The sequence below is a fragment of the Salmo trutta genome, unplaced genomic scaffold, assembly GCF_901001165.1.
Source record: "Salmo trutta unplaced genomic scaffold, fSalTru1.1, whole genome shotgun sequence".
NCBI classification, from domain to species: domain Eukaryota; kingdom Metazoa; phylum Chordata; class Actinopteri; order Salmoniformes; family Salmonidae; genus Salmo; species Salmo trutta.
Window position 1 is genome coordinate 825,008 of NW_021823043.1, and position 18,041 is coordinate 843,048.

The following is an 18,041-nucleotide window of genomic DNA, read 5'->3' on the forward strand; positions in this document are numbered from 1 at the left end:
GTTATGTAATAATTATGTAAAATTCTGGAAAATGAATTACGGTCTTTGTTAGGAAGAAATGGTCTTCACACAGTTCTCAACGAGCCAGGCGTCCCAAACTGCTGCATATACCCAGACTCTGCTTGCACTGAACGCAAGAGAAGTGACACAATTTCAGGCACCGCATTGATTATGTGCAATACAGGACAAGCTAGTTAAACTAGTAATATCATCAACCATGTGTAGTTAACTAGTGATTATGTTAAGATTGATTGTTTTTTTATAAGATAAGTTTAATGCTAGCTAGCAACTTAGCATGGCTCCTTGCTGTCTGCACTCACATAACAGGTGGTCAGCCTGCCATACAGTCTCCTCGTGGATTGCAATGTAATCAGCATCCAAAAATGCAGATTAGCGAATGATATGAAAACTTGAAATCGGCCCTAATTAATCAGTCGACCTCTAGTAGTGAATGCGATTCCCAGGACCACCCATATGTAAATGTATGCACGTACAACTGTAAGTCACTTTAGATAAAAGCATCCTCCACATCAGGCCTCCTCCACATCAGGCCTCCTCCACATCAGGCCTCCTCCACATCAGGCCTCCTGCCCATCAGGCCTCCTCCACATCAGGCCTCCTGCCCATCAGGCCTCCTCCACATCAGGCCTCCTCCACATCAGGCCTCCTCTACATGGTATATATTATTATATAGTTATGAGCAGCTAGATAGACTCACTAGCCTACACCCAAAATAATATGAAAAAAGTTACTGTGTCCTTTTTAATGAATAACAGATGACATTGAAGACTGCATTACATTTCATGTTGAACTATCTTAACAATGTGCTCCTTGTCACTCATTTATGCCAAACATGAACAATGAAGTGGACAAAGGCACAAACAGATCTGAGACCAGGCTATAGAAGGATACAACAGATCTGGGACCAGGCTATAGAAGGAGACAACAGATCTGGGACCAGGCTATAGAAGGAGACAACAGATCTGGGACCAGGCTATAGAAGGAGACAACAGATCTGGGACCAGGCTATAGAAGGAGACAACAGATCTGGGACCAGGCTATAGAAGGAGACAACAGATCTGGGACCAGGCTATAGGAGGATACAATAGATCTGGGACCAGGCTATAGAAGGAGACAACAGATCTGGGACCAGGCTATAGGAGGATACAATAGATCTGGGACCAGGTTATAGGAGGAGACAACAGATCTGGGACCAGGCTATAGGAGGAGATAACAGATCTGGGACCAGGCTATAGAAGGAGACAACAGATCTGGGACCAGGCTATAGAAAGAGACAACAGATCTGGGACCAGGCTATAGAAGGAGACAACAGATCTGGGACCAGGCTATAGGAGGAGATAACAGATCTGGGACCAGGCTATAGAAGGAGACAACAGATCTGGGACCAGGCTACCAATGTACTACTAGGCTACCCCAAATACATCACTATAACGTTAGTCATCATCACCTAACAAGGATCCACCCGTGTGGATGTACATGTGATGTACACAGAATGTCTATTGTTAGTCTACAGTGTCTGTGGTGATTTGTCTCTACTACAGATCTGAATCTGTCAACATGATAAAGAGTTGGTGTTGGCTATGCAAATAGCCAGTGGCACATCCTGTTCCTCAACTAGCTCCTTCCAGTTGATTGACTGTATCTCTATGGCTGCGTTCACACAGGCAAACCAATTATGATATTTCCCCACTAATTGGTCTTTGGTAACCCTTTCTTTGGATCGTCCATCTGTATATGCTCTAGAGACTATCAGTAACATTTAAACTAACTATCTACTAAGCCTAACAGTAACCCTTATCCTATCCCTGAACTTAACCCTTATCCTAAACCTAGCCCTAACCTTTATCCTAGCCCTGAACTTAACCCTTATCCTAACCCTGAACTTAACCCTTATCCTAAACCTAGCCCTACCCTTATCCTAAACCTAGCCCTAACCCTTATCCTAACCCTGAACTTAACCCTTATCCTAACCCTGAACTTAACCCTTATCCTAAACCTAGCCCTAACCCTTATTGTAAACCTAGCCCTAACCCTTATCCTAACCCTGAACTTAACCCTTATTCTAAACCTAACCCTTATCCTAAACCTAGCCCTAACCCTTATCCTAAACCTAGCCCTAACCCTTACCCTAAACCTAACCCTAACCTTTATCCTAGCCCTGAACTTAACCTTTATCCTAAACCTAACCCTTATCCTAAACCTAACCCTAACCCTTATTCTAAACCTAACCCTAACCTTTATCCTAACCCTGAACTTAACCCTTATCCTAACCCTAACCCTTATTGTAAACCTAACCCTTATCCTAAACCTAGCCCTAACCCTTATCCTAACCCTGAACTTAACCCTTATCCTAAACCTAGACCTAACCCTTATTGTAAACCTAACCTTCGCAAGCAGTTGCTTATCAACAGATAGTTTGTTGATAGTATTGACCATCTGTAAAGCATCTACAGATGGACGATCCAAATCATGTGTGATCTGGTCAGTGAAAAGGCACAGAGCAAACTAGACGAAGTGATGATAAACGTCTTAGTAACACAACTCTATTACTGTATTATTATCTGTATGTGTATCATGCCATGGGCATTACTGCAGTGGGATTGTAGACTAGATGGCTGTACTGAGCTGTTTAGTGGGGGTTGGACGGTGGAGGAGGGGAGACAGTCATGCATATTGAAGGGCCTGTAGGGGGTCAACATCTGATCTCAGCTGGGCCCAATCTCCGATGCAGCCAGATGTTCATTGAGGCGAGACATCCATGGGGCTGTCTGGTTAGCTAAACATGTGTTACTAACAGACTTGCTAAACCTGTGTCAATTCTCTCAACGCTTTCTCTCCAGACTCCACTCTTTGGGCTCAAGTGGATCACATTCTAAACGTTACGGATCCTGGCATGCGTTTGTAAATCATTAGTTAACGTTATATACTTTTGTAATCTGTCAAGCGATACAATAATTAGCTAGCTAGCTGGATGATTTAGTGTTTTCAAACAATGCTCAAATCCGCTAGCTCACGTTTAGCATTGATGACTCAAAATAGCTGGCTGGTGAAATGCAATCAAATGAAAATAATGCACGTCTCGTTTCTTACCTCGTTGACTCGGTTGCTGCAGACCGGTGATTTTATGAATATTGGGACGTTATCTATATGATAGTCTTCGATTCACAGTTTGGCTGATTTTGAAGTGATCTCTTTTCCCTTTCTCTCGCTGACCTCCAATCCGTTTACTGTATAAATACATCCAGCTTGTCTAGCATCTAGCCGACGTGGACGGTATATGTGCGCAACTTAGTTTATGGCCAACCATGTATCTATCAGTCAAGCATCATTCTCAGCTTCTGTTACACATCATGGACGACACGCTTTGCCCATTGAAACGCACAATACGTTCATTTTACTTAGATAACAACAATAAAGATAAACATGTGAGTGTATACAGTGTCATTTCCTATAGTGCCTCATTATTTGACATGATGAGACTTTCCTGAGTCTCTTCTTGTGGTGAGTTATAGTTACCTGGTTCCCAGTCTTTTTAGCTAACATTCCACCTTGTAGAACAAACACCATGTCATTTATTTGATTTATTTAACCTTTATTTTATCAGGGAGTCATACCAAGGCCAAGGTCTCTTTTACAGATGAGCTCTGAATTACATAAATTACAAAAAATACACACCTCAAAATATAAATACAAAATGCAAGCAGAAAGAAAAACATGGTCATAAAAAACCAACACATGAATCAGTAATGAGGTCATGTACCGAAGAACCTCTAAAGGAGAGGAATGTTGGCTGACAACCAGTCTAAGTTATAGTTACTAGCACACAAAAAACTAAAGGTTGAACAACTTCATAGAGCTTTACTGACCTCTAGTGGTGTTATAGCTGAAATGTCGGTATTTGTACTTTTGTATTTATGTATTTATTATGCCAAGGCAGCAGCTACTCTTCCTGGGGTCCAACAAAATTAAGACAATTATACATTTTAAAAACATTCCAATACATTCATAACAGATATCACAACATATTAAGTTTGTGCTTTCAGGCCTCTACTCTACTACCACATAAATATAACACAAAATCCATGTGTACATGTGTGTATAGCGTGTATCAAATCAAATTGTATTTCTCACATGCGCCAAATACAACAGGTATTCACATGCACCGAATACAACAGGTATTCGCATGCACCGAATACAACAGGTATTCGCATGCACCGAATACAACAGGTATTCGCATGCACCGAATACAACAGGTATTCGCATGCACCGAATACAACAGGTATTCCCATGCACCGAATACAACAGGTATTCACATGCACCGAATACAACAGGTATTCACATGCACCGAATACAACAGGTATTCACATGCACCGAATACAACAGGTATTCACATGCACCGAATACAACAGGTATTCACATGCACCGAATACAACAGGTATTCACATGCACCGAATACAACCTTACAGTGAAATGCTTACTTACAAGCCCTTAAACAACAATGCAGTTTTAAGAAAATCCCTAAAAAAGTAAGAGATAAGAATAACAAATAATTAAAAATCAGCAGTAAATAACATTAGCGGGGCTATATACAGGAGGTACCGGCACCGGTGTCGAGGTAATTGAGGTGATTATGTACATGTAGGTAGAGTTATTAAAGTGTCTATGCATAGATAATAACAGAAAGTAGCAGCAGCAAGGGGGGGGGGGGAGGGGGGGGGCAATGCAAATAGTCTGGGTAGCCATTTGATTAGCTGGTCAGGAGTCTTATGGCTTGGGGGTAGAAGCTGTTTAGAAGCCTCTTGGACCTAGACTTGGCGCTCCGGTACCGCTTGCTGTGCGGTAGCAGTCTATGGCTTGGGTGGCTGGAGTCTCTGACAATTTTTAGGGCCTTCCTCTGACACCACCTGATATAGAGGTCCTGGATGGCAGGAAGCTTGACCCCGGTGATGTACTGGAACGTTCGCACTACCCTCTGTAGAGCACTACCCTCTGTAGAGCACTACCCTGGGGGCCCATGCCAAATCTTTTCAGTCTCCTGAGGGGGAAAAGGTTTTGTCGTGCCCTCTTCACGACTGTCTTGGTGTGCTTGGACCATGTTAGTTTGTTGGTGATGTGGACACCAAGGAACTTGAAGCTCTCAACCTGCTCCACTACAGCCCCGTCGATGAGAATGGGGGGCGTGCTTGGACCTCCTTTTCCTGTAGTCCACAATCAGCTCCTTTGTCTTGCTCACATTGAGGGATAGGTTGTTATTCTGGCACCACCCGGTCAGGTCTCTGACCTCCTCGCTATAAGCTGTCTCATCGTTGTCAGTGATCAGGCCTACCACTGTTGTGTCATCAGCAAACTTAATGATGGTGTTGGAGTCGTGCCTGACTGTGCAGTCATGAGTGAACAGGGAGTACAGGAGGGGACTGAGTACACACCCCTGAGGGGTCCCCGTGTTGAGGATCAGTGTGGCAGATGTGTTGTTACCTACCCTTACCACCTGAGGGCGGCCTGTCAGGAAGTCCAGGATCCAGTTGCAGAGGGAGGTGTTTAGTCCCAGGGTACTTAGCTTAGTGATGAGCTTTGAGGGCACTATGGTGTTGAACGCTGAGCTGCAGTCAATGAATAGCATTCTCACATAGGTGTTCCTTTTGTCCAGGTGGGAAAGGGCAGTGTGGAGCGCAATAGAGATTGCATCATCTGCGTATGTTATTGCGTGTTTGTATGCATGTGTCTATGTTTGTGTTGCTTCACAGTACCTGCTGTTCCATAAGGAATTTTATTTTGTATCTAATTTTACTTCTGGCATGAGTTACCTGCTGTGGAATAGAGTTCCATGTAGTCATGGTTCTATGTAGTACTGTGCGCCTCCCATAGTCTGTTCTGGACATGGGGACTGTGAAAAGACCTCTGGTGCCATGTCCAAGTTATGTGCCAGTAGTTCAAACAGACAGCTCGGCGCATTCAACATGTCAATACCGCTCACAAATACAAGCACACATTCTGAAACTAACCGCAGCTCTGCGTTAAGTGTTGCTGTCGTTTATTTATAAATCTGCTGGGGTTATTTTTTAGGAACTTTACGGTAAAGGCCCTGTATTCTCAAATACGTGATATTATGATTGACATTACATTGGTCCAATAGTTGGAACGATAATTTTATCAATAACCAATAGGTATTTATGTTGGGCGGGATCTTACCTTGCGTGCACGTAAAGAAAATAAATCAGAAATCAGCCGTTCTAACTAGCTAATATTTACGAACGGTCATGTAGCTAATATTGATGATGGATTATCGAAAATTATTTAACGGTGGATACGGAGACAGAAACTCTGATCATCACTAAACACAACATCAGGTAGGTTGCTGCAACGCGTTGTGGTGTTTGCTAGAATAATTAACGTTAGCTATTTTATCAAACGCCAGTTAACTTTAGCGAGCTAGCTAGCCATTCTGAAAATGTAAATGTCTTAATCTGTCTTGCAAATAATGTTAGCTTATTAGCTAAACATTTCTATAAAAAAAAGTGTCAAGCTAGTTGGTTAGTTTGCTATATGACATTTATAAGTAACGTTAGGTGCAAGTGGCTGCAGCTGTGTTAAAAATAACGTTCCAGATGTGACGGCTATCTAAGGCCTCGCAGAAGAACTTGTCATTAGTGACATTCTAAATGTATGGGTCTGACTAGATCTAGACAGCTAGATAACTCATGTGTGCCGTTTGAATGCACAATAAAGGTGCATCATGGCTGTATTCTCTGACCCTTTCTTCTCAGGGGCCAGCAACCTCTATTTCCACCATAGCAGAGACACAATGTCTCTCGCTCAGAGAGTCCTCCTCACCTGGATCTTCACCCTGGCCTTCCTCATCATGCTCGTCCTCAAACTAGATGGCAAAGTCCACTGGAACTGGTTCCTCACCTTTCTACCCGTATGGATCTTCGACGGCATCCTCCTCCTCATGTTGCTAGTCAAGATGGTCGCCAGGTGTAAAGCGGGCCATGACCCTCGTAACGGCTCCCAGGACCTGAAGAAGAAGGCCTGGTACCTGGCGTCCATGCTGCTGAAGCTGGGCTTCTGTCTGACGCTGTGCGCCCGGCTGGAGAAGCTTACCCATATCAAGCTCACCTTTGTGTGTATTCCTCTATGGTGCATGTTGCTGGGAGCCATGGTGGAGTTGGGGTATAACATCTTCCCCGAGAGGAGAGAGGCATGAGAGATGGATTGAGGAGACTGGAAAGGAGGAGGCTCTTCAGAGAAGGCTGGAAGGAACACACACAAACCTACTTCTTTAGTGTGGTTATTTTAGCTGTCTGCAAAATCAAACTCTCCTTCATTTGTTGTTATGACATGAAGTGTTGTCCAAGCTTTGCTCTCGTGCCAACAGTATTGCTATTCAGAGAACAGATACGAGACTGTGCCTTCAGGTTATAAGACGGATGGAAATGGTACAGATCATGTAGATGTCAGATAAACTAATACAATCTAGCAAAACCATGTCACATTGCTAGCTAAGGATTTCCAGACATGTTCCTTGACGTCAGCATCTTTTGTGCTGTGTTGTAGACTCTTTCATACTTTGTGGGACGACGAAAAATGATTGTCGTAGTGTTTGGAAGACGGGGCTCTTTCTATGTAAAGCCATTCAGTGTTTTGTGCCATTCAGTTTAAATGTAATCTACCTGTAGTGTTACTGTCTCCTTTTTAATGTTCACCTTTTGAATTGCTCATTTCGACATCAATCTGCATATGTTATTTATTATTTTCCTTTAAGTATTGTGTGAATAAATGGATGTCACTATTGTTCCAAACTAAAACATGCTCTGATTTTGTTTATGGTGCCTTATGAGCTGTTGACTCCAGCATCAGAATAGATGAGCAGGCAAGTCTCCATGTACTACCAACCGTAGTGGATAGATGGCAGTAGCAGCATGGTAGACTGTTGGCCTACTGGTGTTCAATCCTCAACAGTGCAATAATCAATGGCAGTTCTAATACTGGGCTGTTTGAAATTAAAAGTACAAGATTTATATAACCCCGAATTAGAGAAAACAGTTAGATTGAAGAGAGGACAGAAGGTAAATTGACAACCTGTAGTTGAGAACACAGCCTCAATGAACTTCCACAGACTGAACAGCCTCATTCCATGTACTCAGTTCCGGAAATGTGTACTACTAACATAAAATGTCTCTCAACCAGGATGCATTTGGGGGGGATTTTTGTTTTTACTCCCTAAAACAATCCCTCACTCTGAAATGAGACTGACTGGAAATGTTCTTCATGCCTGCCCTTTTCATTTATTTCTTTTATAGGACACATTTGTCCTGACATTCTTACACACACACACACACACACACACACACAGAGCATGCATAAACATCTTCCTCACACACACAGAGCATGCATAAACATCTTCCTCTCACACACACAGAGCATGTATAAACATCTTCCTCTCTCACACACAGAGCATGCATAAACATCTTCCTCTCTCACACACAGAGCATGCATAAACATCTTCCTCACACACACAGAGCATGCATAAACATCTTCCTCTCTCACACACAGAGCATGTATAAACATCTTCCTCTCTCACACACAGAGCATGCATAAACATCTTCCTCTCTCTCACACACAGAGCATGCATAAACATCTTCCTCACACACAAAGAGCATGCATAAACATCTTCCTCTCTCACACACAGAGCATGCATAAACATCTTCCTCTCTCTCACACACAGAGCATGTATAAACATCTTCCTCTCTCACACACACAGAGCATGTATAAACATATTCCTCTCGGGTCTGTGTGTCAGGGCTACATCCCAACCCCTCTCCCCAGGTCCTTCTGTCTGCCATAGGGCTCTGGTCAACAGTAGTGCACTATAGAGAACAGGGTGCCGTTTGGGATGCACCCTGTGACTGGACTAATCTGATTATCATCTGAGACGTAGAGGCCAGGGCAGTCTGTCATAGCTTCTAGTGAGGTCTCTGTTGGACTTATTCTGGCCAGTTAGATCAGCAGTTCTCCTGTGTTCATTTCCCAGCGCGCCACGGCTATAATCTCACATACCACAACTGCTGAGCTCATCGCCGCTGAGTGCAGTGTGTGGGCGGCTTGCATAACACAGAAGTAGCAGAGGCCAGAAAGGTAATCATGCTCCAGTGGATCCATGCTGCTGAAATGTGCTGCTGCAGATCACACACACTGTACTGTCTCCATGACGACTTGTGCAGAAATAAATAGCCTGTTTCAGATGAGTGGCAAGTTGAATCCCAAATATACACACGCTTCTTGACTGAGCCCAACACGTGTCTATTGCAAAATGATACCTGTTAAATATAAAATGGTCTTACCAGTTCTAACCTAAAAAGCCATGATATCAGATGAGTCCTTTGAGTCAGATATGATCCACTGGAGCCCCATGATCAAACATAACATTTACCTTTATTTTAAGGATCGAACCCTTTTTTTCCTTCTTCCAATTTTCGCCTAAAATGACAAACCCAAATCTAACTGCGTGTAGCTCAGGACCTGAAGCAAGGATATACCCATTCTTGGTACCATTTGAAAGGAAACACTGAAGTTTGTGGAAATGTGAAATTAATGTAGGAGAATAGAACACATATATGGTAAAAGATAATACAAATAAAAAAACATTTGTTTTACATTTTTTCTTTGTTCCATCTTTGAAAGGCCATCATATTGCAATTTAAAATGTGGCCACTAGATGGCAGCAGTGTGCGCAAAGTTTCAGATTGATCCAGTGAAGCGTTGCAATACTGGACAATATTTTGTATCAAGTCTGCCCAAATGTGCCGAATTGGTCAATTGATACATTTAAGAGGTCCATCTGGTGTCCACTGTAGCCCCATGATCAAACATCACTCATAACGTTAACCTTTATTAAGAGGTCCATCTGGTGTCCACTGTAGCCCCATGATCAAACAACATCACTCATAACGTTAAGCTTTATTAAGAGGTCCATCTTTATGTAGAAATCACACTACAAGTTCTTCTCCTTACAAAAAGTTATTTACACTACAGTGCTGACAATTAAAATCAAACAAATTCTGAAAACTAAAAGCTTCCTTGATATAAATAAGCCTCTGAGGGGGAACAAAAAAAAGCCTGGAGTAATCCTTTAAAATAATGTCTCTCATCATCTTACAAAAAATATATATATGTTAATGTCAGCTGTAATAATAATCCATCTAGAACCTACAACTAAAATATATTATTTAAGGACCTGTTTGTTTGTCAGACCTGCAGAGTACCAGTGCTTCTGGCCCTAAGTGCTTTGACAGTTCACAGATATTAGCCTGTCCCAGATCAGTTTATGCGTTCTTGCCAAGCCAACTCCTACTGTACGGTCAACAATGAGACAAGACAATACAAACTGATCTGGGACCAGGCTACACAGTTATGGACAGGCACTGAGGAATGTTACATTTGCAATGTATTCATTCGGTAACAGAACAGAGCAAAGTGTGCATCCTAAAGGGTACCCTATTTCCTATATAGTGCACTACTTTTGAACAGATCTCTCCTATGGGCCCTGGTCACAAAGTAGATCTCTATATAGGGAATAGGGCGCCATTTAGGATGCAGACCAACAGAGCTTTACGTGTTCCTTAGAATACATCACACCGTGTTGATATCATGGTTTTACTTCTGTCTTCTCCTTCCTTTACATGGGATTAAAACAGAACCCAAGAGAGCCATTTAAAAACACTATGTACAAAGATCAGTAGAAACAGTCTTTCTGCTGCTGCTCATGCAGGTGGTGTTTAAAGGAGAGGGAGGAGTGGTGCGGGGGGGTGACTGGGGCCTTTGGGTAAAGAGAAGTGTCTTTGTCCTTGGGTTTGTCCGGCCGGGGTTTGTCCGGTCTGGGCTGGGGCTGGGGTCGGACCTGGGGTGTAGGGATCCTGCTCTCTGTGTGGCTGGAGGCCAGGCTTGAAGAAGATAGAAGGGGTGCAGGGGAGGGCGTCAAAAAGGGGGTAGGGGTGTGGGTAAGGATAGGGATAGGGGTGTGGGTAAGGGTAGGGGTGTAGGTAAGGGTAGGGGTGTGGGTAAGGGTAGGGGTGTGGGTAAGGGTAGGGATAGGGGTGTGGGTAAGGGTATGGGTAGGGATAGGGGTGTGGGTAAGGGTATGGGTAGGGATAGGGGTGTGGGTAAGGGTAGGGGTGTAGGTGTGGGTAGGGGTGTGGGTAAGGGTAGGGGTGTGGCAGGGTTTGTGTGAGGGAGAGGGACTGGGGGTACGAGTAGAAGCCGGGCTGGGTTTGAAGGAGGGAGAGTGTGTAGAAGTGGGGCTAGATTTGGGAGAGGGGGTACGTGAGGATGACGGACTGGGTTTGGGAGAGGACGAGGGGGTGGAGGTGGGGGAGGGTTTGAGTGAGGAAGACAAGGAAGAGTGTGTGGTAGTGGTTTGATGTGATTCTGAGTGATGATAGTGGTGGTGGTAGTAGTGGGGATGATGGTGATGTGATTTGGGCTTGGTGTCCTGGAAAGACGATTTGGAGGGAGTTAGGGGGGTGATGGGAGCTGGTAGGGGGGTGATGGGAGCTGGTAGGGGGGGGATGGGTGAGGTGACAGAGGGCTTGGGCAGCCTTATATCCGCAGGTTGAGGTTCCACTTTGACCTCTGGGTAGGCAGTGTGTCTGTCTTTGGGGGGTTTGGGGTCTGTGAGAGGAGCTGTGGTCCCTCCCATCAAGGCATCCCCAAACTCCTCCTGTTTGACTCGTAGCGTCGACACGTCCACCTTCCTCTCCTCCTCGGCCGGAGGCTCTTGGTGGTATTGTTTTAAGCGGATGTGCCATGCCAGGCTGCAGACAGCAGAGACAGTCTTGAACTGATGAACCACACTACGAGGGATGTAGTAGATGTCGTTGTCGTACAGCTGGATACGGGCGTAGCGGATCCCCTCGCGTCTCAGCTGGTTCAGCTTAGCATCGTCCACCCACTGCACACACTAATGGAGAGAGAGAGTTAGACAGTGTACTAACCATAGACACTGGGGATTTTTCTCAATGTGTATCTGTTCCCATATTGTTCTAAGCCAGGGGAGTAGTTCAATCACTAGTGCTGAAGGATCCAGCTCTGGGTTGAACATTTGTAAAGCAAACGCAGATGGATGCTGTGAAATCACCTCAGCTGCTCCTAACTCTAAAACAAAACTGCAGCTTAAGAGACGCTAATGGAGGACAGGCCCTGAGCCCTCCTGGAGGGTCTCTTTAATGGAGGACAGGCCCTGAGCCCTCCTGGAGGGTCTCTTTAAAACCTGTTGGGGATAGGGGACAGTATTTGCACGGCCGGATAAAAAACATACCCGATTTAATCTGGTTACTACTCCTGCCCAGAAACTAGAATATGCATATAATTAGTAGATTTGGATAGAAAACACTCTAAAGTTTCTAAAACTGTTTGAATGGTGTCTGTGAGTATAACAGAACTCATATGGCAGGCCAAAACCTGAGAAGATTCCATACAGGAAGTGCCCTGTCTGACAATTTGTTCTCCTTCTAGGGCATCTCTATCAAAAATACAGCATCTCTGCTGTAACATGACATTTTCTAAGGCTTCCATTGGCTCTCAGAAGGCGCCAGAAAGTGGAATGACGTCTCTGCAGTCTCTGGGCGAAAAACAGCAGGAGTTTTTGTGAGTGGTCAGGCAGGGAACAATGACACTGGAGTGCGCATGCACGAGATGACTCCATGTTTTTCTTTCAGTCTATGAATGAATATAACGTCGCCCGGTTGGAATATTATCGCTATTTTACGAGAAAAATAGCATAAAAATTGATTTTAAACAGCGTTTGACATGCTTTGAAGTACGGTAATGGAATATTTTTACCATTGGATATTGGTGAGGCGTTCCGCTAGCGGAACGTCTGTCCCTAACAGGCTAATGGAGGACAGGCCCTGAGCCGTCCTGGAGGGTCGTTTTAACGGAGGACAGGCCCTGAGCCCTCCTGGAGGGTCGTTTTAATGGAGGACAGGCCCTGAGTCGTCCTGGAGGGTCGTTTTAATGGAGGACAGGCCCTGAGCCCTCCTGGAGGGTCGTTTTAATGGAGGACAGGCCCTGAGCCGTCCTGGAGGGTCGTTTTAATGGAGGACAGGCCCTGAGCCCTCCTGGAGGGTCGTTTTAAAAACATCTAAGATGTAAAGTCCCCTGTTTTGGGGACCTGCATGGTTCTGGTACCGGTTACGACTGACATTTTGGCTTATAAATGGATCTGTGGACACCGTAGATGGAAATGGCTTGCATTGAGCGGTAGCCCTGATTCTCACAGACGCCTGTGTGAAGCAGGGTGTGAAATCTGACACGTCCCTCCTAACCTTTCATTCACTCTTCCGACTGTCCATCAACTCCTGGCTGAACCCTACATCACAGCCACTAACACCACATATGCCTGCAATCCTTACATTGTAGCGCAGCAGAAAATAGTAGTTGTCGATTTATAGCCAGTAATCTAAAATAATTCATAGATTTGAAACAAAAAAACCTTTGTCATAGACGGACAATATTAATATGAGATGAAAGGAGAGTTCCTAGCGAGTTCAGGAAGCCGCTAGAGCTCTGACGTTCACATGGATGGAGGCAGAAGGTTTGATCAAGAGAGAAAACATGCTCATTTTCTCCAACACTAAAACATACAAATACGTATTTCACAGTTATAAGGAAGGTGAAATCTTAGTCACTATATTTAGAAAGTATATATATATATATTTAGAAAGTATATATATATATATATATATATATATATATATATATATATATATTTCAAGCCTTATTCATACAGTTTTGTTGAATAGGAAATAGGTTATATTTGTTATATAAATACGTTATATTTGTACTGTGCACTTGAACTTGTGTCATCAAAAGTGACGACACCTCAGCAATTTCTAACAATTTTTTACCATAAAGGTGAGATTTGAACCTTTCTTGGAGTATGCAGCATTACCAGTTATTGTTTCTGGCACGGTCATGATAAATAATTACTTTTGGGGATTACGTAGATTGCATTTAGTTACATTTAACTGGTTAATAGAGGACAGGCCCCGAGCCCTCCTGGAGGATCACTTTAATAGAAGATAAGCCTTGAGCCCTCCTGGAGGATCACTTTAATAGAAGATAAGCCTTGAGCCCTCCTGGAGGATCACTTTAATAGAAGATAAGCCTTGAGCCCTCCTGGAGGATCACTTTAATAGAAGATAAGCCTTGAGCCCTCCTGGAGGATTACTTTAATAGAAGATAAGCCTTGAGCCCTCCTGGAGGATCACTTTAATAGAAGATAAGCCTTGAGCCCTCCTGGAGGATCACTTTAATAGAAGATAAGCCTTGAACCCTCCTGGAGGATCTCTGTTGGAGACAGCACAGTGTAGTACAACATATAGCCAGAGGGTGGCAGTACAGTGCATAGGGCTGTGGATAAGGTAGCTGCTACCTTGTTTCATGCAATATCAAATCAAATGTTATGTCACATGCGCCAAATACAACAGGTGTAGACCTTAGTGAAATGCTTACTTACAAGACCTTAACCAATAATGCAGTTAAGAAAAATAAGAAATAAAAGTAACTAATAATTAAAGAGCAGCAGTAAAATAACCATAGCGAGGCAATATACAGGGGGTACCGGTACAAAGTTCATCTACGGGGGCACCGGTTAGTCGGGGTAATTGAGGTAATATGTACATAAGGGTAGAGTTATTAAAGTGCATAGATAACAGAGTAGCAGCAGCGTAAAATAAGAGGGGGGTAGGGGGGCAAGCAAGTAGTCTGGGGAGCTAATTTGATTAGCTGTTCTGTAGTCTTATGGCTTGGGGGTAGAAGCTGTTTAGAAGCCTCTTGATGATCCAGTACCGCTTGCCGTGCAGTGGTAGAGAGAACAGTATGACTAGGGTGGCCGGAGTCTGACATTTTTTAGGGCTTTTCTCTGACACCGCCTGGTATAGAGGTCCTGGATGGCAGGAAGCTTGGCCCCAGTTATGTACTGGGCCATACGCACTACCCTCTGTGGTGCCTTGCGACCGGAGGCCGAGCAGTTGCCGTACCAGGCAGTGATACAACCAGTCAGGATGCTCCCGATCCTCCTTTTCCTGTAGTCCACAATCATCTCTTTAGTCTTGATCACGTTGAGGGAGAGGTTGTTGTCCTGGCATCACATGGCCAGGTCTCTTACCTCCTCCCTATGTGCTGTCTCATGGTTGTTGGTGGTCAGGCCTACCACTGTTGTGTCATCAGCAAACTTAATGATGGTGTTGGAGTCGTGCCTGACCCGTGCAGTCATGAGTGAACAGGGAGTACAGGAGGGGACTGAGCACGCACCCTTGAGGGGCTCCGGTGTTGAGGATCAGCGTGACGGATGTGTTGTTACCTACCCTTACCACCTTGGGGCGGCCCGTCAGAAAGTCCAGGATCCAGTTGTAGACGGAGGTGTTTAGTCCCAGGGTCCTTAGCTTAGTGATGAGCTTTGAGGGCACTATGGTGTTGAACGCAGAATGAATAGCATTCTCACATAGGTGTTCCTTTTGTCCAGGTGGGTAAGGGCAGTGTGGAGTGCAATAGAGATTGCATCATCTGTGGATATGTTGGGGCGGTATGCAAATTGGAGTGGGTCTAAGGTTTCTGATGAGTGCTACGGATTGGTAGTCATTTTGGCAGGTTACCTTAGTGTTCTTGGGCACAGGGACTATGGTGGTCTGCTTGAAACATGTTGGTATTAGACTCAGACAGGGAGAGGTTGAAAATGTCAGTGAAGACACTTGATCAGCGCATGCTCGGAGTACACGTCCTGGTAATCTGTCTGTCCCTGCGGCCTTGTGAATGTTGATCTGTTTAAAGGTATTACTCACATCGGCTGCGGAAAGTGTGATCACACAGTCGTCCGGAACAGCTGATGCTCTTATGCATGTTTCAGTGTTACTTGCCTCGAAGCGAGTATAGAAGTAATTTAGCTCATCTGGTAGGCTTGTGTCACTGGGCAGCTCTCGGCTGTGCTTCCCTTTGTAGTCTGTAATAGTTTGCAAGCCCTGCCTCATCCAATGAGAGTCAGAGCTGGTGTAGTACGATTCAATCTTAGTCCTGTATTGACGCTTTGCCTGTTTGATGGTTCGTCAGGGGGCATAGCGGGATTTCTTATAAGGTTCCGGGTTAGAGTCTTCTGGTTAGGGTATGTGCATACAGTCACTGTAGGGATGACGTCATCGATGCACTTATTAATGAAACCAGTGACTGATGTGGTGTCCTCAATGCCATCGGAAGAATACCGGAACATATTCCAGTCTGTGCTAGCAAAACAGTCCTGTAGCTTAGCATCTGCTTCATCTAACCACTTTTGTATTGACCGAGTCACAGGGGCTTCCTGCTTTCATTTTTGCTTGTAAGCAGGAATCAGGAGGATAGAATTATGGTCAGATTTGCCAAATGGAGGGCGAGGGAGAGCTTTGTACGCATCTCTGTGTATGGAGTAAAGGTGGTCTAGAGTTTTTTTCCCTCTAGTTGCACATTTAACATGCTGATAGAAATTTGGTAAAACGGATTTAAGTTTTCCTGCATTAAAGTCCCCGGCTACTAGGAGCGCCACCTCTGGATGAGCGTTTTCCTGTTTGCTTATGGTGGTATACAGCTCATTGAGTGCGGTCTTAGTGCCAGCATCGGTCTGTGGTGGTATGTAGACAGCTACGAAAAATAGATAAAACTCTCTAGGTAGATAGTGCGGTCTACAGCTTATCATGAGATACTCTACTTCAGGCAAGCAAAACCTCAAGACTACCTTAGATATTGTGCCCCAGCTATTGTTTACAAATATACATTGTCTTACCAGAGGCTGTTGTTCTATCCTGCTGATACAGTGTATAACCCACCAGCTGTATGTTATTCATGTCATCGTTCAGCCACAACTCAGTGAAACATAAGATATTACAGTTCTAAATGTCCCGGTGGTAGGATATACGTGCTTTTAGTTCATCCAATTTATTATCCAGCGATTGTATGTTGGCCAGTAGTACGGATGGCGGATGGCAAAGGCGGATCCTCACAAGGCATCTCCACTAGAGTTCGACCGATTAATCGGAATGGCCGATTAATTAGGGCCGATTTCAAGTTTTCATAACAATCGGTGATTGGCATTTTTTGACACAGATTATGGCCGATTACATTGGACTCCATGAAGAGACTGCGTGGCAGGCTGACTATCTGTTACACAAGTGCAGCAAGGAGCCAAGGTAAGTTTCTAGCTAGTATTAAACTTATCTTTATAAAAAACAATCAATCTTAAAATAACCACTAGTTAACTACACATGGTTGATGATATTACTAGTTTATCTAGCTTGTCCTGCGTTGCACATAAATTAACAGGCACCATATCGATTATCATCGAATTACAGCCCACTTCGCCAAACGGGTGATGATTTAACAAGCGCATTTGCGAAAAAAGCACTGTCGTTGCACCAATGTGTACCTAACCATAAACATCAACACCTAAAATCAATACACAAGTATATATTTTTAAACCTGCATATTGAGTTAATATTGCCTGCTAACATGAATTTCTTTTAACTAGGGAAATTGTGTCACTTCTCTTGCAAGCAGAGTCTGGGTATATGCAGCAGTTTGGGCTGCCTGGCTCGTTGTGAACTGTGTGAAGACCATTTCTTCCTAACCAAGACCGTAATTAATTTGCCAGAATTTTACATAATTATGACATAACATTGAAGGTTGTGCAATGTAACAGAAATATTTAGACTTAGGGATGCCACCCGTTAGATAAAATACGGAACGGTTCCGTATTTCACTGAAAGAATAAACGTTTTGTTTTCGAAATGATAGGTCATTAATATGGTCAAATCCAGAAACTAAGGCTCGTATTTCTGTGTGTTATTATACTATAATTAAGTCTATGATTTGATAGAGCAGTCTGAGCGGTGGTAGGCAGCAGCAGGCTCGTAAGCACTAATTCAAACAGCACTTTCGTGCATTTGCCAGCAGCTCTTCGCTGTACTTCAAGCATTGCGCTGTTTATGACTTCAAGCCTA

At 44.0% G+C, this 18,041-nt stretch overlaps 3 protein-coding genes across 3 annotated transcripts in view; 2 read left to right on the top strand and 1 right to left on the bottom strand.

Annotated features, from left to right (window-relative positions):
• Window positions 1-7,826, top strand: part of LOC115188406 (transmembrane protein 60) — a 426,277-nt gene extending 418,451 nt beyond the window's left edge. The window contains exon 5 of the transcript XR_003876406.1: window positions 7,651-7,826. The gene's annotated coding sequence lies outside the window, so the exon portion shown is untranslated. The remainder of the gene's footprint in view (window positions 1-7,650) is intronic.
• On the top strand, window positions 6,218-7,822 carry LOC115188405 (transmembrane protein 60). Its single transcript, XM_029747243.1, has 2 exons — window positions 6,218-6,368; window positions 6,786-7,822. The coding sequence occupies exon 2, from the start codon at window positions 6,824-6,826 to the stop codon at window positions 7,223-7,225; it is 402 nt and encodes a 133-aa protein (XP_029603103.1). The 5' UTR covers window positions 6,218-6,368; window positions 6,786-6,823; the 3' UTR covers window positions 7,226-7,822.
• Window positions 7,827-10,753: 2,927 nt separating the features above from the next.
• Window positions 10,754-18,041, bottom strand: part of LOC115188377 (round spermatid basic protein 1-like) — a 97,847-nt gene continuing 90,559 nt past the window's right edge. Inside the window, exon 8 of the mRNA XM_029747182.1 lies at window positions 10,754-11,977. Within this exon, the coding sequence (XP_029603042.1) occupies window positions 10,754-11,977 (1,224 nt within the window). The remainder of the gene's footprint in view (window positions 11,978-18,041) is intronic.